Here is a 15,531-nt window from a genome sequence, read left to right on the forward strand (position 1 = left end):
GCCAGGCTGATCTTTCTCACACATCCCACCTCTGTCAATCCCTTCTCTGGCTTCCTTATACACATCCTGATACACTAAATAATTGCACAGGTTTTGTGACTGATATACCTGCAGTTTTGGCACAGTCTTGCCTCATGTTGCCTGTTAAACTCACTTATAAAAGCACTAATTAGCAGTATGTATCAGCTGTAAAAGTTGTTTGATGATTTGCAATCAACCTGATGTGACTTTTCTTTGCAGGTAGATTTGTGATTTTACTTAAAACTGCATTTTATGTGGTGCATACGTTTTATTGTAATGTGTCTTTTGGAATGTGTTATCTGCTTGGCTCCATTAAAAATTCAGTATCAGGACAATTTAGACACTGAATAATAACTTTCTCAACTCTTCATTCCACAATACATAATTGTACAATATTAAAGGAACATTGAAGTCAAAATTAAACGTTCATGATTTACCAATGTACCACCTCTATCATACAAACCTCTTTTTCTTGGCCTTCTTGGTTGAAACTTTGCCTCTTTCCAGTAAGGTGCACATGTTTTGAGCTCTTATGTGGCAGAAGTGTATTTGTACATTGTGTTATATAAGGGAGCTGTAGAATGCAGTTGCATCAGCAACTTTAGAGGGACACTGAACCCAAATTTTTTTTTCTTTCATGATTCAGACAGAGCATGAAATTTTAAGCAACTTTATAATTTTCTCCTATTATCAATTTTTCTTTGTTCTTTTGCTATCTTTATTTAAAAAGCAGGAATGTAATGCATAGGAGCCGGCCCATTTTTGGTTGAGAACCTTGGTTATGCTTGCTTATTGGTGGGTAGATGTAAGCCTCCAATAAGCAAGCACTATCCATGGTGCTGAACCTAAAATGGGCTGGCTGCTAAGATTTACAATCCTGCTTTTAAAATAAAGATAGCAAGAGAACAAAGAAAACTTGATAATGAGTAAATCAAAAAGTTACTTAAAATGTAATGCTCTATCTGAATCATGAAAGAAAACATTTGGGTTCAGTGTCCCTTTAAAGGGACACAGGTTTTATTAAATCTTCATGATTCATATACAGCATGTCATTTTAAACAACTTTCCAATTTACTTCCATTAAAAAAAAATGTGCACCGTCTTTTATATTTACACTTTTTGAGTCACCAGCTCCTACTGAGCATGTGCAAGAACTCACAGAATATACGTATATGCATTTGTGATTGGCTGATTGCTATCACATGGTACAGGGGGAGTGGAAATATACATAACTTTGAAATGTGTTAGAAAAGAATCTGCTACTCATTTGAACTTCAGAGTAAATGCTTATTGTATTGTCTTGTTATCTTGCATTTGTTGATTATGCAAATCTACTGTTTACTGGTCCTTTAAGGTAGAACCTTATGGTAAACTATGCTGGTAAACCTTAAAGCTGTGTTCAGCTACAAGCAGTCTTTAAAGGCGCATGAAATACTTTTTTTTTTTTTTTTTTTTTTTCCTTCATGGTTCAGATACAGCTTGCAATTTTAAAAAACTTTTCAATGTACTTATTTTATCTTTGTTCTCTTGGCATCCATTGATGGAGTAGCAATGGACGAACCAAAAACGAGGCATATATTTGCATCCACTGATCAACAGCTAGCTTCCAGCAGTGCATTGCTACTCCTCAGCCTACCTAGGTATGCTTTTCAAAAAAGGATACCAAGCAAACAAAGCAAATTAGATAATAGAAGTAAATTGGAAATTTGCTTAAAATTGCATGCTGTACCTGAATCATTAAATATTAACTTTGACTTTACTGTCCCTTTTTGATGAAGACGACTGAAAGCAAATTGAGCGTTCATCTAGCTTTGAATAAGAAACATCAACACATATTGTGTGCAAGTAATAGTAAGCAAAGGCAGAGTTGTGGGTGTTCTATGCTGCCACTATAATATTGCTACACACACACGCTGCTGACTGATTACACATGCACACCCCTGAGCTCATTACAGTATGCCCTCATGGGCCGTGTTTCAACCATGGGGACCAAATTAAAGATATCCAGTAAAATATGATGTAATATTAGCAATTCAGATACATTTCATAGTAAAACAGGACATATATTGTTATAACCAAGATTTAACAAGCCCAAGAGCTGGATTTTTTTTTCTCAGTTCAACAAACATTTGTTTTTCATTGGTAAACTGCTAAATTGAATATAATTTTGTTTACTTGTGTTTTAAAAATATTTTCAGTTGTTCTATGTTACACTAATATTTCATTATATTTTAAATTCACTTCCATTAGCAAGTGATAGGTGTTATATACCAGTAGTATGTTCACTAGTATGTTTGAGAATCTTTATTTTGCTTTCATTAGCTGATCAATACTAGTTGGATTGTAATAAGCATACATTCTGCTTTCTGTTTTTAGAATGGAAGATGCAGATACACCAGACAGGAGTGTACCTGAGGAGAATGGAGAAGTCTCTGAGGAGGAAGAAGAGCAACAACCTCAGATCAAGCACAGTAAACACAAGAAGAAGAAACACAAACATAGGAATAAACACAAGAAACACAAACACTCTTCTGAAGAGGACAAGGACAAAGATAAAAAACACAAACATAAACACAAACACAAGAAGCATAAGCGGAAAGAGACTGTAGACCCTGAGAAGGATGAAATTTCACCTTCAAAGCGGGCAAGAATGGAAGATCTTGCCTTGTTGGAAGACTTGGAAAAGCAAAGAGCTTTAATTAAAGCTGAACTTGACAATGAGTTGATGGAAGGCAAAGTGCATTCTGGCATGGGCTTAATATTGCAAGGTTATAACTCTGGATCTGAGGAAGGAGAAATTAATGAAAGAAATCGTAATGGGAAAAGAACATCTTCCAAAACAACTACAAAGGGGAAACAGGAGCTTGCTTCCAAATCAAGTTCCAAAAGAAGAAGCAGGAGTAAGTCTAAAGAGAAGGTGAGACATAAATCAGAAAAGAAAAAAACTAAAGCCAACTCTGAAACTACTAAAGAGAAAGTACCTAGAAGCAAATCAAAAGAGCGAAGAAAATCAAAAAGCCCAGCTAAAAGAAACAAATCTGAAGATCAATCAAAGAAGTCACCAGCACTGAGGAGACAGTCGCCCGAAAAAAACATAAAATCAAAGTCTCCACCAGAGGAGAAGGTTAAATCAAAAGATAGGAAAAAATCTCCAACAGCTGTTGACAGTAGAAGTAGAGATAAAAGCAGGAAATCTCGATCGCCTATACTTATAAGAAGTAAATCCAAAGAAAGGCGATCAAAGTCTAAAGAACGGAAACTTAGGAGGTCTGATGGTGAAAGAGAGAAGAAGCCACTTAAATCTCCATCAAAAGATGCTTCTTCTGGAAAAGAAAACCGCTCACCAGGTCGAAGGCCAGCCCGCAGTCCAAAGGCTAGAAGCCTATCTCCTAAAGCACGTGATAGAACTTTAAGGCATAGCAGATCTCCACCTCTTCTTCATGATCGAAAAACAAAACCAACATCACCAAGGCCTCTCTCCCCCACACGGAGAGCAAAGAGCAAATCACCTGAAAGAAAAAGAAGGGAACCAGAGAGAAAAAGATTATCATCTCCAAGGTAATCCATTAAGAACCAAAATAAAATACAGGGATAATCTGAAGTTGAAAAAAAATCTGTGTCAAGAAGCAGCAAATGCGTTTCAAGCACACTTTATTTTTGTTGTAAACTTATACATATTTACATAGGCTTCTCCTTTCTGGCTCCCAAGCATTCTCTTTGCTCTTTAAATTATATCACTAATGTAAACCATGCTTTGCGCTATAATACAGGATTGTTAGAAAAAAATCCCTAACTTCAATGGGCCTAAAACCTGTAATATTTAATTCAGAAGCAATATGCTCTGTCCCCTGAACTGTTTAGCTAGTAATTCCTTTTGAAGTCTTCCATCTTATAATGAATTCAAGTAGAGAAGTAGGTAAGTCTTTATGAAACATTGGTGAAATCAGCTGTTGATTCACAATAGCTCCAGTAGAGCAGATTTACTGCTTAATATCTTTAAAGATGAGGATTAAAAGTGCTTTTTGGTTTTTTTCTGGTTAATGAAAGAGAAGCTAAGATTTACATGAAGAGAGATATGGTAGGATCCTTTTACATAATGTTTACTTATGAGCAACTTTAACCTATGTTTATGATGGCATTCTTTGAATGATATTAAAACATTTAAACTTGCTAAATAAGAGAGAGCTGTAACTTAGAATTCCCCTGCTAGCCATTTGACTGCAAACCAATGCTATGTAATCTGTTGCTGCCAATTGTCAGTTGTGCTTAATGAACCCATGAGTGGTTCCTGGGTTTATGAGCATTCTTCATCTTTGAGCTAAGCATGTCATTGATGGCAGGTGTATTCCTATTCCAGTACCTAGTCCTTTGACGTCAACATTGGCTGGCATTTAGCTATATTACCTTCTAGCTTCTGTAGTACTTGTAGGAAACAGTGAGGTTTGGGTGCAGCTGTGTAGTTCATGCTAGTGTAGTAGTCTGCAGAGTGTACAGATGTGCAATATTTCTAACTACATTCCAATCAACAATAGAATAATGATGTGCATTTTTTATTAGCAGTTACTGAAGAGTCAGTTTTACAAATGTGCATCTTATTATATTATATCTAAAGTGATCAGCTGCACGTGTTTCTCCCATGCAATCAGTTCATAGAAACTGCACAACCCAGTCTGAAAGGAAGAGGTTGGAGCTGGCAGGGAGCAGGTTAGTCAAGAAGAGTTTCATTGAGCCTGTAAATAACGTTTGGATTTTTATTTCCTAAATATATGTAACAAACTAACTTAAACGGGATGCTTCAATTGAAAAAAAGTTTCCAATTTACTTCTATTATCAAAGTTTTTTTTTGTTCTCTTGTTTTACTTTGTTGAAGAGATATCTAGATATGTAACGTGCACATGTCCTGAAGCACTACATTGCAGGAAATAGTGCTGCCATCTAGTGCTCTTGCTAATGTATAACATTGTTGCAAAACTGCTGCCATATAGTGCTACAGACGTGCACACTCTTAAACTTGCCTTCCTTCTTTTCAGCAAAGGATAACAAGGAAACAAAGACAATTTGATTCTAGAAGTAAACTGGGAAGTTGTTTATAATTGTATGCTCTATCTCAGGGGTCAGCAACCTTGGGCCCCCAAATATTTTGGAACTAAATTTCCCATGATGCTGAGACACTCTTTAGGCTGTCTGAGCATCATGGGAAATGTAGTTCTAAAACATTTGGGGAGCCAAGGTTGCTGACCCCTGTGATTCATGTCCCTTTAATGTCTGTTGGTGACATACATTAACTATACTGGTTTCTACTATGATATAGACTAATTAACTTATAATTAAAACTCATATAGCTTTGCTCAAGATCAGCACCAATAATCAGTGTTGATACTTATAACCTCCTATTATAACAATCATGTTACTTGTCAGTCACGGAGAAAGACATAAAACGGCACTCTGTGTATTCAAGTAACCACAGGACTGACGTTAAAAGTCTAGCACCGATAGTATCTACACACAGGTTTAACTTCTTTTACTGACTATTTAACCTATGTTGTTCTGATGAATTTTCTAACCTCGGTTGCGATAAAAGTATTAACTGCAACCATTATCCTGACTCCTAAGCACACATATTTATAACGTTACTAGCCAGTATATATGTTGAGACTGATAGGGAAGACAAATTTATCACTCCCAAATTAGATCTTAATATTTTACCTCTGCTGTGATTGACTTTATTTTGTTAACTAAACACTGATATATCTAACAGTGTAAATAAATTTGGTTTCTGCCTCACCACACACTGAATTGCACTACTATCTAACTATGCTGCTAGGTGAATATCATTCAGTTGATTAAATTCACAAGTAGTTATTGCGTTTTACTTCATTATTAACCAGCAGCACTATAGTGCTAAAAGCACACTACATGTCTGCAAATGCAAACATCTATACCAACCTATGTTGTGCTGATGAATCTCTAAACCTGGTTGCGATACAAACATTAACTGCAACCATTGTCTTGACTTCCAAGCACACACACTTATATGGTTATTAGGCAGTACACCGATCAATACTGATAGAGGATAAATTGATCACTCCCACATAAGATCTTTAGTGTTACACCATGGTCGTTTAATTTCACAGTGATTTATTTTATTTTGTCACTTTAACACTGAAATATAACTGTGTACAGACATTGGGTGATATTTAAAACTAAGTGACACTCAAAGTTTAACCTCTAATAAGATCACGTTGTATATGATCCGGTACATACATTACTTTGAGTAGAAGTAATTATTCTTTAGAATAACCTCTACATCCCACTACTATTTAAGGCAAATATTAATTCCCAGTTATTTATGTTTGCTAGTGGAATCCTTCTTAGAAGTTATTACATAGGTTATTCTATTACTGAGTCCCTAGAGATTCTAATATACGGCTATATTACTAGCATTATTTACTATTATTCCGCTGAATCGCCCACAACGTAATTTTAATTTGTACGTTTATGTCTTCTCTTTTTTAATTTAATATTGTCTAATAAAAGTTATATGTGTCTGACCCAACCGACATATAACTAAATGAGATATTGTTCCTTTACGTAATAGTGTGATTAATTCTTTTTTCAGACTCTGGAGTGCTATTAGTGTATACTTAGGAGGGTTTCAGCTCTCCATTCTTTCCTTTTGTATCTAATACTATTATACACAGCACCATTCCTTGAACCCACAGAAATTATACTGTGGCAACGTGAACTGCAAGAAAAAGCTCAAAACCAGCTTTAGCACACAGGTGGGAAATGGCTTAGCAGCAGCCAAAGGGTTAAACAACTCAGCATTTGCATTTGTCACATCTGACTGGATGATTTTTAATTAAAATCGTATAGCACCTGTCAGTTTTCATAATTATAAGTCTTGCTACAAGTTTGTTTGTTTAAAGTCATTTGGATATTGCAGACATGCTTCAAGAAATATATTTTAATCATGTAATCTTTGGAACTGTTACAGTAATTGTTAAAGGGCCATAATAGTCGAAAAATTGCATGCCCTTTAGTACGTTCTCCTCTAGAAGGCTGTGTCATAGAATACTACCACTCTTTCTGTAAATCTGGAATTAATGCAGAGAGTTAGTACTAAAATGCTAAAATATACCTGATTTTATATGATAGTTGTTTTTTGGTGTAAAATAAGACAGCATTATAACTTTTTTTTAGTTTTATCAAAGTTTTAAAAAGTAATTGCTGAATCTTGGATTTTTGCATCTTATCAGTATTTGAAATATCTGCAAGTCAAAATAAATTACTGATGTTTTACCGTTAACTAAAGGGTTAAATAACTTTTCTAATCATATGTATAATATATAACATTTTTGGCTCCTATAATTATTTTTCTTTTACAAGATACGACGAGTCCACGGATTTCATCCTTATGGGATATCGCCTCTTGGTCAGCAGGAGGAGACAAAGAGCATCACAGCAGAGCTGTATATATAGCTCCTCCCTTCCCTCCCACTCCAGTCATTCTCTTTGCCTGTGTTAGTGATAGTAAGAGGTAAAGTGAGGTGTTAGTTTAGATTCTTCAATCAAGAGTTTATTATTTTTAAATGGTACCAGTGTGTGCTATTTTACTCAGGGCTAGAGCTACAAGCTTTTCTGCCATGGGGACTGGAGAGATTTTCATTCTTTCTGCGACTCCCATACTGTTTGCTGCCCTGCTGATGGTCTTAGCAGATATTATCTAAGACCCTGTTTGTTCCCACAGATCTGCTGGAGGTGATGAAAAGAACATCTTCATTGTGTGGGACAAGTTCATGCTGCGCTCAGCATTAAGGTATGTACAGTCGTTTGCTTCTGGGGAGACTGAGTAACTCAGAACAGACTGGCATTTATGCCCTATACCGGGAAAGGGTAATCAGTTTGCACAGGGTTAATAAATTGTGTGCATGGGTCTACCCTCTTTGTACGGTGAGCTGAAATTCAGCCGTGCTATCAGGGGGCTCTAATAAATAATTATCCCGGTGGATAGGATGACAGAGTATACATAGATTGTGGGCTTGACGCTGGGAATTTGTGGGAGCTCTTACTCAAGTGTCCTAACCTTAACTGTTGCTAAGCTAATGGTAGGACAGGGGTGTGTTTTTGTGTTTGAAGGGGCACATTGGTGGTTCACGGTACACTTTCTAAAAGATTGCTTTTGGTTACCGACATTTTAGTTCCCCATGCGGTACTTGTCCGGGGGAGTTAGTTTCCGCCCACAATGGGCGGGGCTTAGCGTTTAGCGCGCTTACACGCACAGTTGATATCCGGATCCTGACGATTACAGCAGCATGTCTAGAGGCTCCGGTGTGGCCTAAGTCGGCTTGTGTCTGTAATACTCACAAGCGGTCTTAGGCGCGCCGTTCACGGAGTGCTATTAAGTGATTCGTGGGGACAGGTAGGCTCCGCAGCAGAGTTGTGGCGAGGTGCAAGTGCTAAATTTTGTCCCTAAGGCGTTATGCATAGTTAGAGTGTTCATTTATAAGAGAGATCCACGGAAAGTCCTATTGTGCTTCCCTGTTATTGCATTGTTTATTGCGGAGCAGTAAAAACTATACGGTTTAATTTTAAGACACAGTACACTCGTTTTTCAGCAAATTTTCTCAAAGTTCTTGCTTGTTATTTTTAATTACAGTACCACGACCAATATTGCTATTGCTTGTTTTTGTCATGGCTGACCTTCTGGAAAGTACATGTTCTATGTGTTTAGATGCCAATGTGGAACCCCCTATTCCTTTTTGTCCCTCATGTACTGAGAGGGCTTTACAGTTTAAAGAACAAATTTTCTTTAATGCAAGTTTATCTAAGGATGTTTATCAGACTGATGAGATTCAGGGTATGCCGCAACTTTCTCCCCAAGCGTCACAGCCTTTAACGCCCGCTCAGGCGACGCTGTGTTCTTCAACTGCGTCTGCTTCATTCACTCTGCAGGATATGGCTGCAGTTATGTCATCCACCCTTTCAGAAGTTCTTCTTCTGATGCTTTGATGGCGATCTCCGATGTACCCTCCCAGGTCTCTGAATTGGGGGGATATGGAGGCTCTGTCTGAGGGGGAACTGTCTGACTCAGGAAGTGCATTACCCCCGGCAGAGAAATTGAGTAAGATGGACAGTTATTTGGAAGTTCCTTCTTATTCTGACGTTTTTCCAGTTCCTAAGAGAATTTCGGACATTATTACAAGGGAATTGGAAAGACCGGGTATCCCGTTCTCCCCTTCCCCTATTTTTAAGAAAATGTACCCTATAGCTGACACCGTTCGGGACTCCTGGCAGACGATCCCTAAGGTGGGGGGAGCTATCTCTACTCTGGCGACGCGTACGACTATCCCTATCGAGGACAGTTGTGCTTTCAAAGACCCCATGGATAAGAAGTTGGAGGGTCTTCTCAAAAAACTCTGTTCATCAAGGGTTCTTATTGCAACCGGCCGCCTGCATTGTAACAGTCACGACTGCGGCTGCTTTTTGCTTTGACGCCCTAGAAGAGTCTCTTAGAACTGAGACTTCTTTGGAAGAAATACAGGATATAATTAAGGTCCTTAAGCTGGCTAATTACGGATGCTTCCTTTCAAATTGGCGGCTAAGAGTTTGGGTTTCTCCATCTTTGCACGAAGAGCCTTATGGTTAAAATCTTGGTCCGCGAATGTGTCCCCTAAATCCAAGCTTTTGGCTATTCCTTTCAAGGGAAAGACCCTATTCGGGCCTGACTTGAAAGAAATCATTTCTGACATTACGGGAGGTAAGGGTCACCTTCTCCCTCAAGATAAAGCATCTAAGCAAAGGGGACGACAGAGTAATTTTCGTTCCTTTCGAAATTTCAAGGGAGTCCCCTCTTCCACTAAACAGGAAGGGAATTATTCACAAGTCAAGCCCACATGGAGACCCAACCAGTCTTGGAACAAGGGTAAACAACCCAAGAAACCTGCTGCTGCTACCAAGACAGCATGAAGGGGCGGCCCCCGATCCGGGACCAGATCTAGTAGGGGGCAGACTTTCTCTCTTTGTCCAGGCTTAGATAAGAGACTTCAGGATCCCTGGACACTAGAAATCGTGTCTCAAGGGTATCAGTTGGAGTTCAAAAATTCCTTCCCCAGAGGAAGGTTTCTTCTTTCACGATTGTCTGTAGACCAGATAAAAAGAGAGACGTTCTTACGTTGCGTAAGAGACCTCTCCTCCATGGGAGTAATTTGTATTTGGGCAGGGGTTTTACTCAAATCTCTTTGTTGTTCCCAAAAAAGAGGGAACGTTCCGACCCATTTTAGATCTCAAAAGTCTAAACAAGTTTCTCAGAGTTCCATCCTTCAAGATGGAGACTATTCAGACAATTCTTCTATTGATCCAGGAGGGTCAATATATGACTACCGTGGATTTAAAGGATGCATATCTTCATATTCCTATCCACAGAGATCATCACAAGTTCCTAAGGTTTGCCTTTCTGGACAAACATTTTCAGTTCGTGGCCCTTCCTTTCTGTCTGGCCACGGCACCCAGAATTTTACAAAGGTTCTGGGGTCTCTGCTGGCGGTTCTCAGACCGCGGGGCATTGCAGTGGCGCCTTATCTGGACGATATTCTGATTCAGGCGTTGTCTTATCTGCTGACGAAGTCTCATACCGACATTGTTCTATCCTTTCTAAGGACTCATGGGTGGAAGGTGAATCTAGAAAAGATTTCACTAATTCCACAGACAAGGGTTCCTTTCCTGGGTACTCTTATCGACTATCTATGAAAATCTTTTTGACGGAAGTCAGAAAGGTAAAGATTCTGAATACATGCCGATCCCTTCAGTCCAATCCTCGGCCGTCAGTGGCTCAGTGCATGGAACCAATTGGATTGATGGCGGCTGCAATGGACATCATTCCGTTTGCTCGTTTTCATCTCAGACCTCTACAACTGAGCATGCTCAGACAATGGAATAGAGATTATGCAAATTTGTCTCCTCAAATAGATCTGGATCAGGAGACAAGGGACTCTCTTCTTTGGTGGTTGTCGCCGGATCATCTGTCCCAAGGGACGTTCTTCCATAGACCCTCATGGGTGATAGTGACAAAGGACGCCAGCCTGATAGGATGGGGTGCAGTCTGGAACTCCCTGAAGGCTCAGGTTGTGTGGACTCGGTCGGAGTCTCTACTTCCCATCAATATTCTGGAGTTGAGAGCAATATTCAATGCGCTTCAGGCTTGGCCTCAGTTGGCTTCGGCCAAATTCATCAGATTCCAGTCGGACAACATCACGACTGTGGCTTACATCAATCAACAGGGAGGAACAAGGAGTTCCTTAGCGATGACAGAAGTATCCAAGATAATTTGGTGGGTGGAAGCTCACTCTTGTTATCTGTCAGCAATCTACATCCCAGGAGTGGACAACTGGGAGGTTGATTTTTTGAGCAGACAGACGTTTCATCCGGGGGAATGCGATCTCCATCCGGAGGTCTTTGCCGACCTGATTCTCAGATGGGGCAGGCCGGAACTGGATCTGATGGCGTCTCGTCAGAATTCAAAGCTTCCGAGATACGGATCCAGGTCCAGGGATCCTCAGGCCGAACTGATAGATGCCTTGGCAGTGCCTTGGTCGTTCAACCTAGATTATGTGTTCTCTCCATTTGCTCTCCTTCCCCGGGTGATTGCTCGAGTCAAACAGGAGAGGGCTTTGGTGATCCTCATCGCTCCTGCGTGGCCTTGCAGGACTTGGTATGCCGATCTGGTGGACATGTCATCTCTGCCACCGTGGAAGCTTCCATTGAGGCAGGACCTTCTCATTCAGGGACCCTTCCTTCATCCGAATCTAATTTCTCTGCAGCTGACTGCTTGGAGATTGAACGCTTGATTTTATCTAAGCGAGGGTTCTCTGATTCGGTCATTGATACTTTGATTCAGGCACGTAAGCCTGTTACTAGAAAAATTTACCATAAGATATGGTGTAAATATCTTTATTGGTGCAAATCCAAGGGCTACTTATGGAGTAAGATTAGGATTCCTAGGATTTTATCTTTTCTCCAAGAAGGATTGGAGAAAGGGTTGTCAGCAAGTTCCTTAAAGGGACAGATTTCTGCTCTATCTATTTTGCTACACAAACGTCTGGCAGATGTTCCGGATGTTCAATATTTTTGTCAGGCCCTGACTAGAATCAGGCCTGTGTTTAGACCAATTGCTCCTCCTTGGAGTTTGAATTTAGTTCTTAATGTTCTTCAAGGGGTTCCGTTTGAACCTATGCATTTCATTGATATTAAGTTGTTATCTTGGAAAGTTTTATTTTTGGTTGCTATTTCTTCTGCTCGCAGAGTTTCTGAGCTTTCAGCATTACAATGTGATTCTCCTTACCTTATTTTTCATTCAGATAAGGTAGTGTTGCGTACCAAACCTGGTTTTCTTCCTAAGGTTGTTTCTAACAAAAATATTAATCAGGAAATTGTTGTTCCTTCATTGTGTCCTAATCCTTCTTCAAAGAAGGAGCGTCTGTTACATAATTTGGATGTAGTCCGTGCCCTGAAGTTTTACTTGCAGGCGACTAAGGAATTTCGTCAATCATCTTCATTATTTGTTGTTTTTTCTGGGAAACGTAGGGGTCAGAAAGCTACGGCTACCTCTTTCTTTTTGGCTGAAGAGTATCATCCGTTTTGCATATGAGACTGCTGGACAGCAGCCTCCTGAACGAATTACATCTCATTCCACTAGGACTTTGGCTTCCTCATGGGCATTTAAAAATTATGCTTTTGTTGAACAGATTTGCAAGGCTTCATACTTTCTCCAACATAGGTGTGTCCGGTCCACGGCGTCATCCTTACTTGTGGGATATTCTCTTCCCCAACAGGAAATGGCAAAGAGCCCAGCAAAGCTGGTCACATGATCCCTCCTAGGCTCCGCCTACCCCAGTCATTCTCTTTGCCGTTGTACAGGCAACATCTCCACGGAGATGGCTTAGAGTTTTTTAGTGTTTAACTGTAGTTTTTATTATTCAATCAAGAGTTTGTTATTTTAAAATAGTGCTGGTATGTACTATTTACTCAGAAACAGAAAAGAGATGAAGATTTCTGTTTGTATGAGGAAAATGATTTTAGCACCGTAACTAAAATCCATGGCTGTTCCACACAGGACTGTTGAGAGCAATTAACTTCAGTTGGGGGAACAGTGTGCAGTCTCTTACTGCTTGAGGTATGACACATTCTAACAAGACGATGTAATGCTGGAAGCTGTCATTTTCCCTATGGGATCCGGTAAGCCATGTTTATTAAGATAGTAAATAAGGGCTTCACAAGGGCTTATTAAGACTGTAGACTTTTTCTGGGCTAAATCGATTCATTATTAACACATATTTAGCCTTGAGGAATCATTTATTCTGGGTATTTTGATATGATTATATCGGCAGGCACTGTTTTTGACACCTTATTCTTTAGGGGCTTTCCCTAATCATAGTCAGAGCCTCATTTTCGCGCCGGTATGGCGCACTTGTTTTTGAGGACAGCATGGCATGCAGCTGCATGTGTGTGGAGCTCTGATACATAGAAAGGTCTTTCTGAAGGCATCATTTGGTATCGTATTCCCCTTTGGGCTTGGTTGGGTCTCAGCAAAGCAGATTCCAGGGACTGTAAAGGGGTTAAATATAAAAACGGCTCCGGTTCCGTTATTTTAAGGGTTAAAGCTTCCAAATTTGGTGTGCAATACTTTTAAGGCTTTAAGACACTGTGGTGAAATTTTGGTGAATTTTGAACAATTCCTTCATACTTTTTCGCAATTGCAGTAATAAAGTGTGTTTAGTTTAAAATTTAAAGTGACAGTAACGGTTTTATTTTAAAACGTTTTTTGTGCTTTGTTATCAAGTTTATGCCTGTTTAACATGTCTGAACTACCAGATAGATTGTGTTCTGACTGTGGGGAAACCAAGGTTCCTTCTCATTTAACTATATGTATTTTATGTCATAAAAAAATTTAGTAAAAATGATGCCCAAGATGATTCCTCAAGTGAGGGGAGTAAGCATGGTACTGCATCATCCCCTCCTTCGTCTACACCAGTCTTGCCCATACAGGAGGCCCCTAGTACATCTAGTGCGCCAATACTCCTTACTATGCAACATTTAACGGCTGTAATGGATAATTCTATCAAAAACATTTTAGCCAATATGCCCACTTATCAGTGAAAGCGCGACTGCTCTGTTTTAGAAAATTCTGTAGAGCATGAGAACGCTGATGATATGGTTTCTGAAGGGCCCCTACACCAGTCTGAGGGGGCCAGGGAGGTTTCGTCTGAGGGAGAAATTTCAGATTCAGGAAACATTTCTCAACAAGCTGAACCTGATGTGATTACTTTTAAATTTAAGTTGGAACATCTCCGCGCTCTGCTTAAGGAGGTGTTATCCAATTTGGATGATTGTGATTATCTGGTCATTCCAGAACCACTATGTAAAATGGAAAAGTTCTTAGAGGCCCCGGGGCCCCCCGAAGCTTTTCCTATATCCAAGCGGGTGGCGTACATTGTTAGTACAGAATGGGACAGGCCCGGTATACCTTTAGTACCTCCCCCCATATTTATAAAATTGTTTTCCTATAGTCGACACCAGAAAGGACTGATGGCAGACAGTCCCCAAGGTCGAGGGGGCGGTTTCTACTCTACACAAGCGCGCCACTATACCCATAGAAGATAGTTGTGCTTTCCAAGATCCTATGGATAAAAAATTAGAAGGTCTGCTAAAGATGTTTGTTCAGCAAGGTTCCCTTCTACAACCAATTGCATGCATTGTCCCTGTCACTGCAGCCGCGTGTTTCTAGTTTGATGAGCTAGGAAAGGCGATTATTAGTAATTCTTCTTCTTATGAGGAGATTATGGACAGAATTCGTGCTCTTAAATTGGCTAATTCTTTCACCCTAGACGCCACCTTGCAATTGGCTAGGTTAGCGGCGAAAAAATTCTGGGTTTGCTATTGTGGCGCAGAGCGCTTTGGTTAAAATCTTGGGCAGCGGATGCGTCTTCCAAGAACAAATTGCTTGACATTCCTTTCAAGGGGAAAACACTCTTTGGCCCTGACTTGAAAGAGATTATCTCTGATATCACTGGGGGCAAGGGCCACGCCCTTCCTCAGGATAGGTCTTTTCAAGACCAAAAATAAACCTAAGTTTTGTCCCTTTCGCAGAAACGGATCAGCCCCAAGGGCTACGTCCTCTAAGCAGGAAGGTAATACTTCTCAAGCCAATCCAGCCTGGAGACCTATGCAAGGCTGGAACAAAGGAAAGCAGGCCAGGAAACCTGCCACTGCTACCAAGACAGCATGAAATGCGGGCCCCCGATCCGGGACCGGATCTGGTGGGGGGCAGACTCTCTCTCTTCGCTCAGGCTGGGGCAAGAGATGTTCTGGACCCTTGGGCGCTAGAAATAGTCTCCCAAGGTTATTCTCTGGAGTTCAAGGGGCTTCCTCCAAGGGGGAGGTTCCACAGGTCTCAGTTGTCTTCAGACCACATAAGAAGACAGGCATTCTTACATTGGGTAGAAGACCTGCTAA

The 15,531-nt window shown here is 40.1% G+C and overlaps 1 protein-coding gene across 9 annotated transcripts in view; it reads left to right on the forward strand.

Moving 5' to 3' along the window:
* The window catches only part of PRPF4B (pre-mRNA processing factor 4B), a 178,828-nt gene that overhangs the window by 46,924 nt on the left and 116,373 nt on the right, over window positions 1–15,531 (forward strand). For all 9 annotated transcript variants that reach the window (XM_053714686.1, XM_053714690.1, XM_053714689.1 and 6 more), the window contains exon 2: window positions 2,398–3,579. In XM_053714686.1, coding sequence (XP_053570661.1) covers window positions 2,398–3,579 — 1,182 coding nt within the window. The remainder of the gene's footprint in view (window positions 1–2,397; window positions 3,580–15,531) is intronic.

The sequence above is a fragment of the Bombina bombina genome, chromosome 5, assembly GCF_027579735.1.
Source record: "Bombina bombina isolate aBomBom1 chromosome 5, aBomBom1.pri, whole genome shotgun sequence".
Taxonomy (NCBI): domain Eukaryota; kingdom Metazoa; phylum Chordata; class Amphibia; order Anura; family Bombinatoridae; genus Bombina; species Bombina bombina.